The following is a 15,866-nucleotide window of genomic DNA, read 5'->3' on the forward strand; positions in this document are numbered from 1 at the left end:
AGTGGTTAGTAATAACACTGAAAGCAGTAGTAATGGTAGTAGTTAGTAATAACACTGAAAGCAGTAGTAATGGTAGTGGTTAGTAATAACACTGAAAGCAGTAGTCATGGTAGTGGTTAGTAATAACACTGAAAGCAGTAGTAATGGTAGTAGTTAGTAATAACACTGAAAGCAGTAGTAATGGTAGTGGTTAGTAATAACACTGAAAGCAGTAGTAATGGTAGTGGTTAGTAATAACATTGAAAGCAGTAGTAATTGTAGTAGTTAGTAGTAACACTGAAAGCAGTAGTCATGGTAGTGGTTAGTAATAACACTGAAAGCAGTAGTAATGGTAGTAGTTAGTAATAACACTGAAAGCAGTAGTAATTGTAGTAGTTAGTAATAACACTGAAAGCAGTAGTCATGGTAGTGGTTAGTAATAACACTGAAAGCAGTAGTAATTGTAGTAGTTAGTAATAACACTGAAATCAGTAGTAATGGTAGTAGTTAGTAATAACACTGAAAGCAGTAGTAATTGTAGTAGTTAGTAATAACACTGAAAGCAGTAGTCATGGTAGTGGTTAGTAATAACACTGAAAGCAGTAGTAATTGTAGTAGTTAGTAATAACACTGAAAGCAGTAGTAATGGTAGTGGTTAGTAATAGCACTGAAAGCAGTAGTAATGGTAGTAGTTAGTAATAACACTGAAAGCAGTAGTAATGGTAGTAGTTAGTAATAGCACTGAAAGCAGTAGTAATGGTAGTAGTTAGTAGTACTTTATTCATCCCACCAAGGGACATTGCAGTATACATTGGTAAGGCTGAAAGTAGTATCACATGATATCAAATCAAAGTTTATTTTTCGAATACACAGATTTGCAAATGTTATCGCAGGTGCAGCGAAATGCTTGTGTTTCTAGCAGTAATAATACCTATTTACTAATTGATCAAAGCCTTCAGGAAGTAGATCATCTTAGCTAGAAGCAACAGTGATTCAAACCAACCCCTACGCAGGTAATGTGTGGAAATGTTCTCATGTGGGTATGCTACAATGTCATACCTGCTGCAGAATCAAAGGCTCTCTCCTGGTACTGTCATACCTGCTGCAGAATCAAAGGATCTCTCCTGGTACTGTCATACCTGCTGCAGAATCAAAGGATCTCTCCTGGTACTGTCATACCTGCTGCAGAATCAAAGGCTCTCTCCTGGTACTGTCATACCTGCTGCAGAATCAAAGGATCTCTCCTGGTACTGTCATACCTGCTGCAGAATCAAAGGCTCTCTCCTGGTACTGTCATACCTGCTGCAGAATCAAAGGATCTCTTCTGGTACTGTCATACCTGCTGCAGAATCAAAGGCTCTCTCCTGGTACTGTCATACCTGCTGCAGAATCAAAGGATCTCTCCTGGTACTAACAGTCATACCTGCTGCAGAATCAAAGGATCTCTCCTGGTACTAACAGTCATACCTGCTGCAGAATCAAAGGCTCTCTCCTGGTACTGTCATACCTGCTGCAGAATCAAAGGCTCTCTCCTGGTACTGTCATACCTGCTGCAGAATCAAAGGCTCTCTCCTGGTACTAACAGTCATACCTGCTGCAGAATCAAAGGCTCTCTCCTGGTACTAACAGTCATACCTGCTGCAGAATCAAAGGCTCTCTCCTGGTACTAACAGTCATACCTGCTGCAGAATCAAAGGATCTCTTCTGGTACTGTCATACCTGCTGCAGAATCAAAGGCTCTCTCCTGGTACTAACAGTCATACCTGCTGCAGAATCAAAGGCTCTCTCCTGGTACTGTCATACCTGCTGCAGAATCAAAGGATCTCTCCTGGTACTAACAGTCATACCTGCTGCAGAATCAAAGGCTCTCTCCTGGTACTAACAGTCATACCTGCTGCAGAATCAAAGGATCTCTCCTGGTACAGTCATACCTGCTGCAGAATCAAAGGCTCTCTCCTGGTACAGTCATACCTGCTGCAGAATCAAAGGCTCTCTCCTGGTACAGTCATACCTGCTGCAGAATCAAAGGATCTCTCCTGGTACTAACAGTCATACCTGCTGCAGAATCAAAGGATCTCTCCAGGTACTAACTGTCATACCTGCTGCAGAATCAAAGGATCTCTCCTGGTACTAACTGTCATACCTGCTGCAGAATCAAAGGATCTCTCCTGGTACTAACAGTCATACCTGCTGCAGAATCAAAGGCTCTCTCCTGGTACTAACAGTCATACCTGCTGCAGAATCAAAGGTTCTCTCCTGGTACAGTCATACCTGCTGCAGAATCAAAGGCTCTCTCCTGGTACTAACTATCATACCTGCTGCAGAATCAAAGGCTCTCTCCTGGTACTAACAGTCATACCTGCTGAAGAATCAAAGGCTCTCTCCTGGTACTAACTGTCATACCTGCTGCAGAATCAAAGGCTCTCTCCTGGTACTAACAGTCATACCTGCTGCAGAATCAAAGGATCTCTCCAAGTACTAACAGTCATACCTGCTGCAGAATCAAAGGATCTCTCCTGGTACTGTCATACCTGCTGCAGAATCAAAGGCTCTCTCCAGGTACTAACTATCATACCTGCTGCAGAATCAAAGGCTCTCTCCTGGTATTCAGTGCCAAGCTATGTGCATTCTCCAAACTCACATTTGGTCCAGATGCTGCCGAGTTCTTTGTCGAGAGTAGTATTATGTCATAAAAGCAGGATGGTTTGGCAGGCCATACACATTTCAGCAGAATTTCCGTATTTGGATAAATGAGTCTATACTTTTTTAGCAACAAGAGACCCTGTGATGTTAGGTCATAGCAGGTCTAGGAGTTACAATATCCAGGCAGAAATACTGTGGCTGTTGTCAATGATGCTTCACTGACTCATAATAATGGAGCTGCTTCGTTCTCTCTTCTTCTGATGCACCGAAGTGGATAAGTGAATGTAGGCCTACTACGCCCTCTAGTGGTAGCCAGAGAGTTACAACGTTTGTCAGTGTCTTTTACCAAAGTGTACGCATGTCCTTATTCTCCTTACTGACACACAGGTATCGTACTTTTCCAAAGGCCCGACTTGAAAAGCCCGTCGTGCAGCACTTAGGTCCAACTGAAACTCAACCTTTTTCCTCGACGAATAACCACAATCATCTTTTACAATCCATGTATTCTTTTGTTGTTGATTTTATTTGATCTTTGAGAAAAAATACAAAAGATACAAAATCCATCATACAAACATCAACTACATCACACCTTCCCAGACCCACTAGCTTCCCTTATCACTTTCTTCCACATGGCCTCAAATTAAAATATAACTGAATGTCTATAACAATAGTATAACGAATGACCATGGACCAATGACTGTCACATATGAGGCAACATCGTACATAAATCATCACAAATGAAAATGTCTCTCGAGACGTCAGTAGTACGTCACTGATGTACATGTTTGTTCTACATACCACAGCTGGCTCTGTGTGAGTAAGTGGCTGGGAGTCACACTACAGGCAATGTGCAGGTTCTGTACAGGCACTGTGGGCTTTCAGCAACAACATGGATAGCAGCAGGTGCCACAGTAATGTAGTGTTTCATCCACCGGTCCAGTCCACTCCCCCCCTGGGACACTCACTAGGTCACACTCCCCCCCTGGGACACTCACTAGGTCACACTCCCCCCCGGGACACTCACAAGGTCACACTCTCCCCCCGGGACACTCACAAGGTCACACTCTCCCCCCGGGACACTCACAAGGTCACACTCCCCCCCCGGGACACTCACAAGGTCACACTCCCCCCCCGGGACACTCACAAGGTCACACTCCCCCCCCGGGACACTCACAAGGTCACACTCCCCCCCCCCCCCGGGACACTCACAAGGTCACACTCCCCCCCCCGGGACACTCACAAGGTCACACTCCCCCCCCCTCCTGGGACACTCACAAGGTCACACTCCCCCCCCGGGACACTCACTAGGTCACAGTGTTATAGATCCACTGGCATAGCACACACACCCACAATATTAGTTTTTTCCCCCAAATCTTCTAAATACTTTCAATATTATTCATTTCCATGTCGGCTCTATGCCTGGAAATGCCCTGTCCTGAGAAAGGATCCCAATTTCAAACTCCCAAAAATTATAGAAAAACCCCACCAATAATGGATATTAACTGAAACATGATCTTATGTAGTTTTATACAATAGCCCTCTGTGACTTAAATGTAACATATTTTAACCAAAATTCATATTCTATCGTAATCTAACGAGGAGATGGACAAGGGGTCCTTATGGCATAGCTGACCCTACTCAAGCCTGATTATTTTGAGATTTTAGACTAATCTGACAGAGTTCACCAAATCTCAGGTTTGAGAGAAATTGTCCACTCTGTTAAGCATCAACTCTGAAATTAATCATTTTCCATATTTTACAAATGTTTGTATTGAACTTGTATTTTTAGAGGCAGTGTCAGTATCCGTTGCCAACTACATCAGTGGCTTGTCAACTCCGTCACTGATGGCTAACCTCCTTAAGATTTTGTTGTTGTCAATATTCAGACAAAATATTTGAATTGTTCTGCAACAGATGCTTAAACAATTCTAATATTTGCTATGTTAGACCTAGGGGTGATGTTTGTTTTATAAATGTTGTTTTATGTCCTAAATCTAGAAAACTAAACAAAAATAAGTTTGGAGATTTGTATTACATATTTGAATAATCTAATGTTAGAGTGAAACAATCCAAGGCCGTTTTAAACACTTAATAATTGTAAATGAAAATGCCTTTTATGTTGTCTGACGGAGTTGACATAAATCCTTTTATGGTGTCTGACGGAGTTGACATAAATCCTTTTATGGAGTCTGACGGAGTTGACATAAATCCTTTTATGGAGTCTGACGGAGTTGACATAAATCCTTTTATGGTGTCTGACGGAGTTGACACAAATCCTTTTATGTTGTCTGACGGAGTCGACACAAATCCTTTTATGGTGTTTGACGGAGTCGACATAAATCCTTTTATGGAGTCTGACGGAGTCGACATAAATCCTTTTATGGAGTCTGACGGAGTTGACATAAATCCTTTTATGGAGTCTGACGGAGTTGACATAAATCCTTTTAATGTTGTCTGACGGAGTTGACATAAATCCTTTTATGTTGTCTGACGGAGTTGACATAAATCCTTTTATGTTGTCTGACGGAGTTGACATAAATCCAGTTAGTTGCATTGGATGATATATTAAGCATGTCATTAGGAAGTTATTCATTTACATGGCGTGATAGCTGATAAGAATGTCATTAGGAAGTTATTCATTTACATGGTGTGATAGCTGATACTTTGGTTGATCAAAATATATATTTCACATTTTGTGATATTTGTGATATTAAGACCAATATTCGTGGGGAAAAGTTGAGATTGTCCCGTCTTGTCCCGTCTTTGAAGAACCCCTGAACTCTGAAGCAGCAACCTGTTCTCTCAGCAGAACACGGAAAAGAGCTCAGCTATAAAAACGCTACAGAGCATTTTTAAATTAAATTGCTCGAACCTTGTGGGGGGGGGCGGGGGTTTGAGAAACTACGCTACACCACTGCATAGGTCATAGGTCAATAGTACCTAAAGTCACCCACAATAAAGGAGTGTGTGTACTGCCTGTAACGGTCTCAGCTTCCCCTATTCCAGGGTTCCCCAGCTGGCGGCCCGCGGGGGGTTTTATTTGGCCCCCCAAGTAAAAAGAAAGAAGACATATATATATATATTTCTTTGTGTAATTTTCATTGTTGGACATTAAAGACTGTAGAAGCAGCAGGAAATCAGCTCCAAGTGATTTTAATTTATGAAATCTGTTCCCAAGTATTCCCACGCATAATAGAGAGACACGTGAACGTGAACAAATGTAAGCAAGGTTTGAAATTATTATGTTTTAGTCAAACTATATCTGTTTGGGCTTCTTGCGGTCAATTTGTGGTTTACAAATGAATTGTAATTGTGTTCCGGCCCCCCGACCATCCGTTCCAGAAACAAATCGTCCCGCGGCTGAATCTAGTTGATGATCCCTGCCTTATTCTGTCCTCTTGCAGGTAACACAGTGGCACAGTCCCCCCAGGTATCCATTCTTAAACTCCCTCTGTTGTCCTTCCTCCTCTCTATGTCAGCAACACGTCTTCTTGTCTGTGATCACCGCTGGCCCGTTGATTGGTCGTGAGTTGGCTCGGAGCAGGACGCGGGGCGAGTCATTGTTGCTAGGGGCCTGTTGCCGGACGGCCATGCCGTTGCGTGCCAGCAGCTCGCGGGCCATCATCATGAAGGCATCGTCCACATTCTGGGCCTCCTTAGCTGAGGTCTCTAACGCTGCCAGGAGGCCTCTCTCCTCAGCCATACAGCATGCCTCCTGGAACAACACCTGACGCTCAGACTCCAGGTCAGACTTGTTACCTGGGAAGGAGAGAAATAGGTGTTTCAAGTTTTGTTTTTAGAACTGACTGGTCAAAAACACATTGATTTGACCTTTATTTGAACAGGAAGGGGTCAGGGGTTAAAGTATTTTAAAGGTTTGAACCTCTTTTCTGAGAGAGGCCCAGAAACGTTTTTATTTCAACTCTTTACATCTCAATTATAGAAATACAAATGATAGAACAAACATTTCAATTCAAAACAATGGCCCATGCCACATAGAGTTAGCACATATTTTTGCTCCCGCTCACCAATGAGACAGAGCACTACATTGGCCGCGCCGTACAGCTCCACCTCCCTGATCCAATTGGACACGGAGTCAAAGGTTCCGTGGCGTGTGATGTCATAGGCGATCATGGCGCCGTGGGCGCTGCGGTAGTAACTATGGGTGATGGTCCGGAAACGCTCCTGTCCAGCCGTGTCCCATACCTGCATCTGTTTTACACAGACACACACAGAATTAGATAAATATCTCACACACAAACACAATGATCTCACAGTCTAATATACTCCTGGAGGGCCCAATACAAAACAATGATCTCACAGTCTAATATACTCCTGGAGGGAACAATACAAAACAATGATCTCACAGTCTAATATACTCCTGGAGGAGACAATACAAAACAATGATCTCACAGTCTAATATACTCCTGGAGGGAACAATACAAAACAATGATCTCACAGTCTAATATACTCCTGGAGGGAACAATACAAAACAATGATCTCACAGTCTAATATACTCCTGGAGGGAACAATACAAAACAATGATCTCACAGTCTAATATACTCCTGGAGGAGACAATACAAAACAATGATCTCACAGTCTAATATACTCCTGGAGGGAACAATACAAAACAATGATCTTACAGTCTAATATACTCCTGGAGGGAACAATACAAAACAATGATCTCACAGTCTAATATACTCCTGGAGGAGACAATACAAAACAATGATCTCACAGTCTAATATACTCCTGGAGAGAACAATACAAAACAATGATCTCACAGTCTAATATACTCCTGGAGGGAACAATACAAAACAATGATCTCACAGTCTAATATACTCCTGGAGGGAACAATACAAAACAATGATCTTACAGTCTAATATACTCCTGGAGTGGCCAATACAAAACAATGATCTCACAGTCTAATATACTCCTGGAGGGAACAATACAAAACAATGATCTCACAGTCTAATATACTCCTGGAGGGAACAATACAAAACAATGATCTCACAGTCTAATATACTCCTGGAGGAGACAATACAAAACAATGATCTTACAGTCTAATATACTCCTGGAGGAGACAATACAAAACAATGATCTCACAGTCTAATATACTCCTGGAGGGAACAATACAAAACAATGATCTCACAGTCTAATATACTCCTGGAGGAGACAATACAAAACAATGATCTCACAGTCTAATATACTCCTGGAGGGCCCAATACAAAACAATGATCTCACAGTCTAATATACTCCTGGAGGGAACAATACAAAACAATGATCTCACAGTCTAATATACTCCTGGAAGGAACAATACAAAACAATGATCTCACAGTCTAATATACTCCTGGAGGAGACAATACAAAACAATGATCTTACAGTCTAATATACTCCTGGAGTGGCCAATACAAAACAATGATCTCACAGTCTAATATACTCCTGGAGGGTACAATACAAAACAATGATCTTACAGTCTAATATACTCCTGGAGGGAACAATACAAAACAATGATCTCACAGTCTAATATACTCCTGGAGGGAACAATACAAAACAATGACATCACAGTCTAATATACTCCTGGAGAGAACAATACAAAACAATGATCTTACAGTCTAATATACTCCTGGAGGGAACAATACAAAACAATGATCTCACAGTCTAATATACTCCTGGAGGGAACAATACAAAACAATGATCTCACAGTCTAATATACTCCTGGAGGGTACAATACAAAACAATGATCTTACAGTCTAATATACTCCTGGAGGGAACAATACAAAACAATGATCTCACAGTCTAATATACTCCTGGAGGGAACAATACAAAACAATGACATCACAGTCTAATATACTCCTGGAGGGAACAATACAAAACAATGATCTTACAGTCTAATATACTCCTGGAGGGAACAATACAAAACAATGATGATCTCACAGTCTAATATACTCCTGGAGGGAACAATACAAAACAATGATCTCACAGTCTAATATACTCCTGGAGGAGACAATACAAAACAATGATCTCACAGTCTAATATACTCCTGGAAGGAACAATACAAAACAATGATCTCACAGTCTAATATACTCCTGGAGGAGACAATACAAAACAATGATCTTACAGTCTAATATACTCCTGGAGTGGCCAATACAAAACAATGATCTCACAGTCTAATATACTCCTGGAGGGTACAATACAAAACAATGATCTTACAGTCTAATATACTCCTGGAGGGAACAATACAAAACAATGATCTCACAGTCTAATATACTCCTGGAGGGAACAATACAAAACAATGACATCACAGTCTAATATACTCCTGGAGAGAACAATACAAAACAATGATCTCACAGTCTAATATACTCCTGGAGGGAACAATACAAAACAATGATCTCACAGTCTAATATACTCCTGGAGGGAACAATACAAAACAATGATCTCACAGTCTAATATACTCCTGGAGGGAACAATACAAAACAATGATCTCACAGTCTAATATACTCCTGGAGGGAACAATACAAAACAATGATCTCACAGTCTAATATACTCCTGGAGGGAACAATACAAAACAATGACATCACAGTCTAATATACTCCTGGAGAGAACAATACAAAACAATGATCTTACAGTCTAATATACTCCTGGAGGGAACAATACAAAACAATGATCTCACAGTCTAATATACTCCTGGAGGGAACAATACAAAACAATGATCTCACAGTCTAATATACTCCTGGAGGAGACAATACAAATCCTCTGACACCTTAACAAAATGATGATGTACTGTAAATGTTAAAAAAGGCTGCAATATGCCACTGTGTGTCTCAGGTATCTCCTTCAGCCTCCGCCTGATCTGCTCCTCTCTTCATGTTAGCATAGCAACAACTGCCATAGCAACCTGACACACCTGGCACCAGAGTTCCTAATCTCCCATGCTCACCTGGTCTTACCCTGCATTGGTTTCTTTATCACTCTCCTCACAGACTTTATCTTTGTCTTCCTCTAAAACCCCCGTTAACTCCTTTCATCTCTCTTTCTCCTAATCATCCACACAACATGTACACAAGCACAGGAGAACTTGTTGTTTTTTTATGCTTCCAAAAGCTACTGTAGGGATTTTCTCTGTTTTGATTCATATGTGCTGTAGTTCTAATGTAGTAAACATGTCTCTGCCACTGGCTTTGGGAGGGATAGCTTACATACAGTATGTGTGTAGTGATGCAAGGGGGATTTCCACTGGTTCCTGTTTTTAACAATGACACACCTCTATAGGACGGGAAGCAAAACACCTTGCAACACCATTTCTGCCTGGAGCAAGAGCACTGCCTGGAGCAAGAGCACTGCCTGGAGCAAGAGCACTGCCTGGAGCAAGAGCACAGCCTGGAGCAAGAGCACTGCCTGGAGCAAGAGCACTGCCTGGAGCAAGAGCACTGCCTGGAGCAAGAGAACTGCCTGGAGCAAGAGCACTGCCTGGAGCAAGAGCACTGCTGTTGTCATGCAAAGTGACTAAAGAAATCATATCCATGTTCCTGTCAGTAAATAGAACTCTTTACAGCTGAATAATATCCATGTTCCTGCCAGTAAATAGAACTCTTTACAGCTGAATAATATCCATGTTCCTGTCAGTAAATAGAACTCTTTACAGCTGAATAATATCCATGTTCCTGTCAGTAAATAGAACTCTTTACAGATGAATAATATCCATGTTCCTGTCAGTAAATAGAACTCTTTACAGCTGAATAATATCCATGTTCCTGTCAGTAAATAGAACTCTTTACAGCAGAATAATATCCATGTTCCTGTCAGTAAATAGAACTCGTTACAGCAGAATAATATCCATGTTCCTGTCAGTAAATAGAACTCGTTACAGCAGAATAATATCCATGTTCCTGTCAGTAAATAGAACTCTTTACAGCTGAATAATATCCATGTTTCTGTCAGTAAATAGAACTCTTTACAGCGGAATAATGTCCATGTTCCTGTCAGTAAATAGAACTCTTTACAGCTGAATAATATCCATGTTCCTGTCAGTAAATAGAACTCTTTACAGCTGAATAATATCCATGTTCCTGTCAGTAAATAGAACTCTTTACAGCTGAATAATATCCATGTTCCTGTCAGTAAATAGAACTCTTTACAGCTGAATAATATCCATGTTCCTGTCAGTAAATAGAACTCTTTACAGCTGAATAATATCCATGTTCCTGTCAGTAAATAGAACTCTTTACAGCTGAATAATATCCATGTTCCTGTCAGTAAATAGAACTCTTTACAGCTGAATAATATCCATGTTCCTGTCAGTAAATAGAACTCTTTACAGCTGAATAATATCCATGTTCCTGTCAGTAAATAGAACTCTTTACAGCAGAATAATATCCATGTTCCTGTCAGTAAATATAACTCTTTATAGCAGAATAATATCCATGTTCCTGTCAGTAAATAGAACTCTTTACAGCTGAATAATATCCATGTTCCTGTCAGTAAATATAACTCTTTACAGCAGAATAATATCCATGTTCCTGTCAGTAAATAGAACTCTTTACAGCTGAATAATATCCATGTTCCTGTCAGTAAATAGAACTCTTTACAGCTGAATAATATCCATGTTCCTGTCAGTAAATAGAACTCTTTACAGCTGAATAATATCCATGTTCCTGTCAGTAAATAGAACTCTTTACAGCAGAATAATATCCATGTTCCTGTCAGTAAATAGAACTCGTTACAGCAGAATAATATCCATGTTCCTGTCAGTAAATAGAACTCGTTACAGCAGAATAATATCCATGTTCCTGTCAGTAAATAGAACTCTTTACAGCTGAATAATATCCATGTTCCTGTCAGTAAATAGAACTCTTTACAGCGGAATAATGTCCATGTTCCTGTCAGTAAATAGAACTCTTTACAGCTGAATAATATCCATGTTCCTGTCAGTAAATAGAACTCTTTACAGCTGAATAATATCCATGTTCCTGTCAGTAAATAGAACTCTTTACAGCTGAATAATATCCATGTTCCTGTCAGTAAATAGAACTCTTTACAGCTGAATAATATCCATGTTCCTGTCAGTAAATAGAACTCTTTACAGCTGAATAATATCCATGTTCCTGTCAGTAAATAGAACTCTTTACAGCAGAATAATATCCATGTTCCTGTCAGTAAATATAACTCTTTATAGCAGAATAATATCCATGTTCCTGTCAGTAAATAGAACTCTTTACAGCTGAATAATATCCATGTTCCTGTCAGTAAATAGAACTCTTTACAGCAGAATAATATCCATGTTCCTGTCAGTAAATAGAACTCTTTATAGCAGAATAATATCCATGTTCCTGTCAGTAAATAGAACTCTTTACAGCTGAATAATATCCATGTTCCTGTCAGTAAATAGAACTCTTTACAGCTGAATAATATCCATGTTCCTGTCAGTAAATAGAACTCTTTACAGCTGAATAATATCCATGTTCCTGTCAGTAAATAGAACTCTTTAACGCTGAATAATGTCCATGTTCCTGTCAGTAAATAGAACTCTTTACAGCTGAATAATGTCCATGTTCCTGTCAGTAAATATAACTCTTTACAGCTGAATAATATCCATGTTCCTGTCAGTAAATAGAACTCTTTACAGCTGAATAATATCCATGTTCCTGTCAGTAAATAGAACTCTTTACAGCTGAATAATATCCATGTTCCTGTCAGTAAATAGAACTCTTTACAGCTGAATAATGTCCATGTTCCTGTCAGTAAATAGTACAAGCAGTCTCAATAAATGCTGTTTACATTGATCTCTGTCTGTGTGGTTACAGTTGTCACAGGGAGTTGTGTGTGTGGTTACAGTTGTCACAGGGAGTTATGTGTGTGGTACAGGGAGAGCAACAATGGTCTAGTGTTGTCATCATGCATGATTTGCATACGTTCTGATGTGCGCTCAGTTGAGGCAACAAGGCCCTATTCACACAGAGTGGCCATAAACCAAATGGCACTCTATTCCCTATATAGTGCATTACTTTCGACCAGAGACATGGGCCCTGGTCAAAAGTAGTGCACTAGATAAGGAATAGGGTGCGCTCTGGGACAGAGCCCCAGACTGAGATACATTCTGAAGCCATCCACTTGTCTGCTCTTCCTTCCTTCCTGTGTCAAAGGTCAGTTGGTTGAGGATACGGCCAGTAACACAGAATGAAATAGAAGCCATTCTAGAATGAAGGAGGTATATGACACACAGTCGGCCCCTCTAGTAATAATGTACAGATACCACTCTTAAACAAAAAGGTGCTATCTACAACCCAACATGGTTATTTGGCTGTCCCCATAGAACCCTTTTTGCTTCTTTCCACAGAGGGTTCTACATGGAACCAAAAAGGGTTCTCCTACGGGGACAGTGGAAGAATACTTTTGTGACCCTTTATTCTAAGAGTGTTTCTCTGTGGTTGGTAAGAGGAAGAGAGCGCACCATAAATACCTTCCTGTCACCTCTCTTGTCTGGCAGGTTTGGGGAACAATACACTTAGCAGGTGTAGGTAGAGGAGGGAGGGAGGTGCCCTCCAGCTACACAATCATTTAAACCTAAAGTATCTCTAAAGTGTTTAAACCTACACTCTTACAAAAAAGGGTTCCAAAAGAGTTCTTCGGCTGACCCATAGGAGAACCCTTTTTGATTCCAGTTAGAACTGTTTTTGGCTCCAGGTAGAACCATCTGTAGAAAGGGTTCTACATGGAACACAAAAGCATTCTACATGCAACCAAAAAGCCTTTAAGGTTCTAGATAGCAAAACAAATGATAAGAGTGTAGCCAGCCCCTCATAGAGGTTTCCTATTCAAGCATACAGTAGTTTGACCTCAATAGGTACTTAAGGCTTACTCTCACTTTTCTCACTGAAGTTTTAAAAAAATACTGGTGTTTTTGGTCAGGGAAGAGAAAGAGGAATGACTGATGTGTTGTAGGAGAACCAGAAAGGCGAGTCCCTCATGAAATGCTGGTCCAACTTGTATTAAGTGTCAACTTAATTAAGGCCTGCAAAGCCTTCTTGGCAGTATCACAAGACAACAGCTGTATTTTACACCTACCACTCAAATGGTCTGGAAACTGAAGTATTCAGACAGCAACTAATCTGATCAGGAGGCAACACTTTGACATTTCAGTTATACGTTATGTGTATAGTCAACAACAGAAGACGTGTTGTAGATGTTCAAACTATCAACAAATCACCAACTGCAACTCTGTTGCTATGCAACAGCTTGCTGGAGTGACAGTAGGGTTATGTTTAAGGCTGGCTTTCATTGAACCTTTTTACTTCTATAAGGCACCATCTCTTCTAAACGTTTGAGGCTGAATTCCTCACCTTAATTCTCTTGCCGTCGATGTCCACTGTCCGCACGGTGAAGTCCACTCCTATGGTGTTCTGTTGCCTCTCTGAAAACTGTCCTGACTTGAAGCTCTGGACCACGCAGGTCTTGCCCACATTAGAATCTCCAATCAGGATGATCTTGAACAGGAAATCAAAGGATTCGTCCTGCAGCTCTACTCCTCCAGTTGGCTGCTGCATCGTGAAGAGGAGTGGGCTGTCCGGGCCTGGGAGCCACACCAAGACAGTGACTTAGTGTCACGTCACAATGCTATGACTATGTTATAACTGTGTTATAAGCAAGTGCGTGATGTCTGCCTTACAATGCTATCCCCTGATGGTTGTGGCTAGGTTATAATCACAGATGACCTAGGGTCTCTTGTTGACTTGTACCTGTCGCTTAGTGACTTCTAAATCCTCCTAGGCCAGAGAAGGCTCTTCCATATACAGTAGCTTCAGTCCTGTAGTAGGTCACAGCAAAGGTGTGGAAAATAGCATTCTTTTGTTGATCAGGTGATACAGAATTTCCTTCTGGCCATATAACCACCTCAGAGCTGAGAATGGAGCACAGGTGTTTCAGTCAAGCCCAGAATGTTCCCTCCAATCAGGCCTCTCTCCCTCTCCCCCCCTTACATCCACCAGGTGAGGATAACAGCGGCTCAATTCTCCAGAAAGAAAGCATTCCCTTTCTGCTCCCGAACAGCCTCCTTCTCAGGTGTTGCACCACTTCATTTCCAACGGCAACAGAGTGCACTGAACAGCCAATAGTAAGCACTACTCTTCCACACAGAATAAGAAACAGATTGAGTCTCCTTTACACTGTCAAACGAGCTGCCATCTTTCTCCTCCACGTTGTCTTTGTTAGTGGATGTTACTTTCTCTTCCTCCATCCACCTGTTGCCTTCCCGCCCTCATTAGGTTTTTCCGTCTCTCTCTACCCGCCCACCCTTAACTGTCCAACTGCACCGCACAAACAATTTAATCCCGCCCTACCTGCTAATCGTCACGTGAGTCCCCACCTGCGGTATTGTGGGAAATGTAGTGTTTCAGTTCTCATTGACATTGCTCTCAAAACCTGGACACAATCTGTTAAAAATACTTTGTTAAAACACTTTCCAAATTAAATAGATAACAAAACAGATACAAAAACAGATAAACCGTTTTGATGTATTATAATTATATATTATGTTATTGTTATTGTCTTTAACTTTGAGAAAAACAACTTTCCGTATTTGTGGAAACTCTGCCTCACATTCTATTCAATGTTGGAACTCACAACTGTAAAGCAGTTGTTTTGAATTAAACATTCTGTTCAAATGACGAGCATCTTCCAGAACACTTCAATCAAAACATTCTGTTCAAATGACGAGCATCTTCCAGAACACTTCAATCAAAACATTCTGTTCAAATGACGAGCATCTTCCAGAACACTTCAATCAAAACATTATCCACCACAACATAACGCCGGCTTGTGGATTGGTGGAGGAATGGCTTGGCTACCTTTGCAGAGTCTTGGGGACAGTGACAGAGCGTACGAGATGACGAGTGAGGATCTCCAGGGGGGAAAAAGGAAAGAGTTTTGAGGAAAAAGAAAACATAAAAAGAAAAAGAAAACTTAAAAGTAGAAGAAAATGACTTTCAGAAGAAGAGGGAACAGATGGATGAAGAGGAGAAGAAATAGGGGGAACTGGATGAGAAAGAAAGGCTGGAGCTTGCAGTAGACCGGGCAATACAAGCAGCGGGGGATCCATTAAGATCTGTGATACAGAAAGAGAAAAGGAAGAATAGAGTGCAGAGATAAAGCAGTCAGAGACGAAGAGACAGAGAGAAGAAGGTACACCTGAAGCAAGATGGGGAGTTGGAATGGCATCTAATTAAGGTGGAGAGAGAGAAGGTTGTTAGAGG

The 15,866-nt window shown here is 41.0% G+C and overlaps 1 protein-coding gene across 2 annotated transcripts; it reads right to left on the reverse strand.

Moving 5' to 3' along the window:
- Nucleotides 1-5,696: 5,696 nt before the first annotated feature.
- Nucleotides 5,697-14,886, reverse strand: LOC139533659 (ras-related protein Rab-19-like). 2 transcript variants are annotated; one of them, XM_071331894.1, is made up of 4 exons: nt 14,355-14,886; nt 13,959-14,188; nt 6,651-6,834; nt 5,697-6,381 (listed from the first exon to the last, which is right to left on the reverse strand). In XM_071331894.1, the coding sequence occupies exons 2-4, from the start codon at nt 14,160-14,162 to the stop codon at nt 6,098-6,100; spliced, it is 672 nt and encodes a 223-aa protein (XP_071187995.1). In that variant the 5' UTR covers nt 14,163-14,188; nt 14,355-14,886; the 3' UTR covers nt 5,697-6,097. The 2 variants fall into 2 exon arrangements, with proteins under 2 accessions (XP_071187995.1, XP_071187994.1); XM_071331893.1 differs by having other exon boundaries at nt 13,959-14,873.
- Nucleotides 14,887-15,866: the final 980 nt, after the last annotated feature.

Source organism: Salvelinus alpinus, chromosome 11 (assembly GCF_045679555.1).
Source record: "Salvelinus alpinus chromosome 11, SLU_Salpinus.1, whole genome shotgun sequence".
Lineage (NCBI taxonomy): Eukaryota > Metazoa > Chordata > Actinopteri > Salmoniformes > Salmonidae > Salvelinus > Salvelinus alpinus.

Excerpts from the sequence above, each read along its gene's own strand:
- LOC139533659 (XM_071331894.1), bottom strand. The coding sequence starts at position 14,162 with ATGCAGCAGCCAACTGGAGGAGTAGAGCTGCAGGACGAATCCTTTGAT. Across the intron at positions 6,835-13,958 it reads TCGACGGCAAGAGAATTAAG|ATGCAGGTATGGGACACGGC; the intron begins GTGAGGAATTCA and ends TGTGTAAAACAG. Across the intron at positions 6,382-6,650 it reads TGTAGTGCTCTGTCTCATTG|GTAACAAGTCTGACCTGGAG; the intron begins GTGAGCGGGAGC and ends TCTCCTTCCCAG.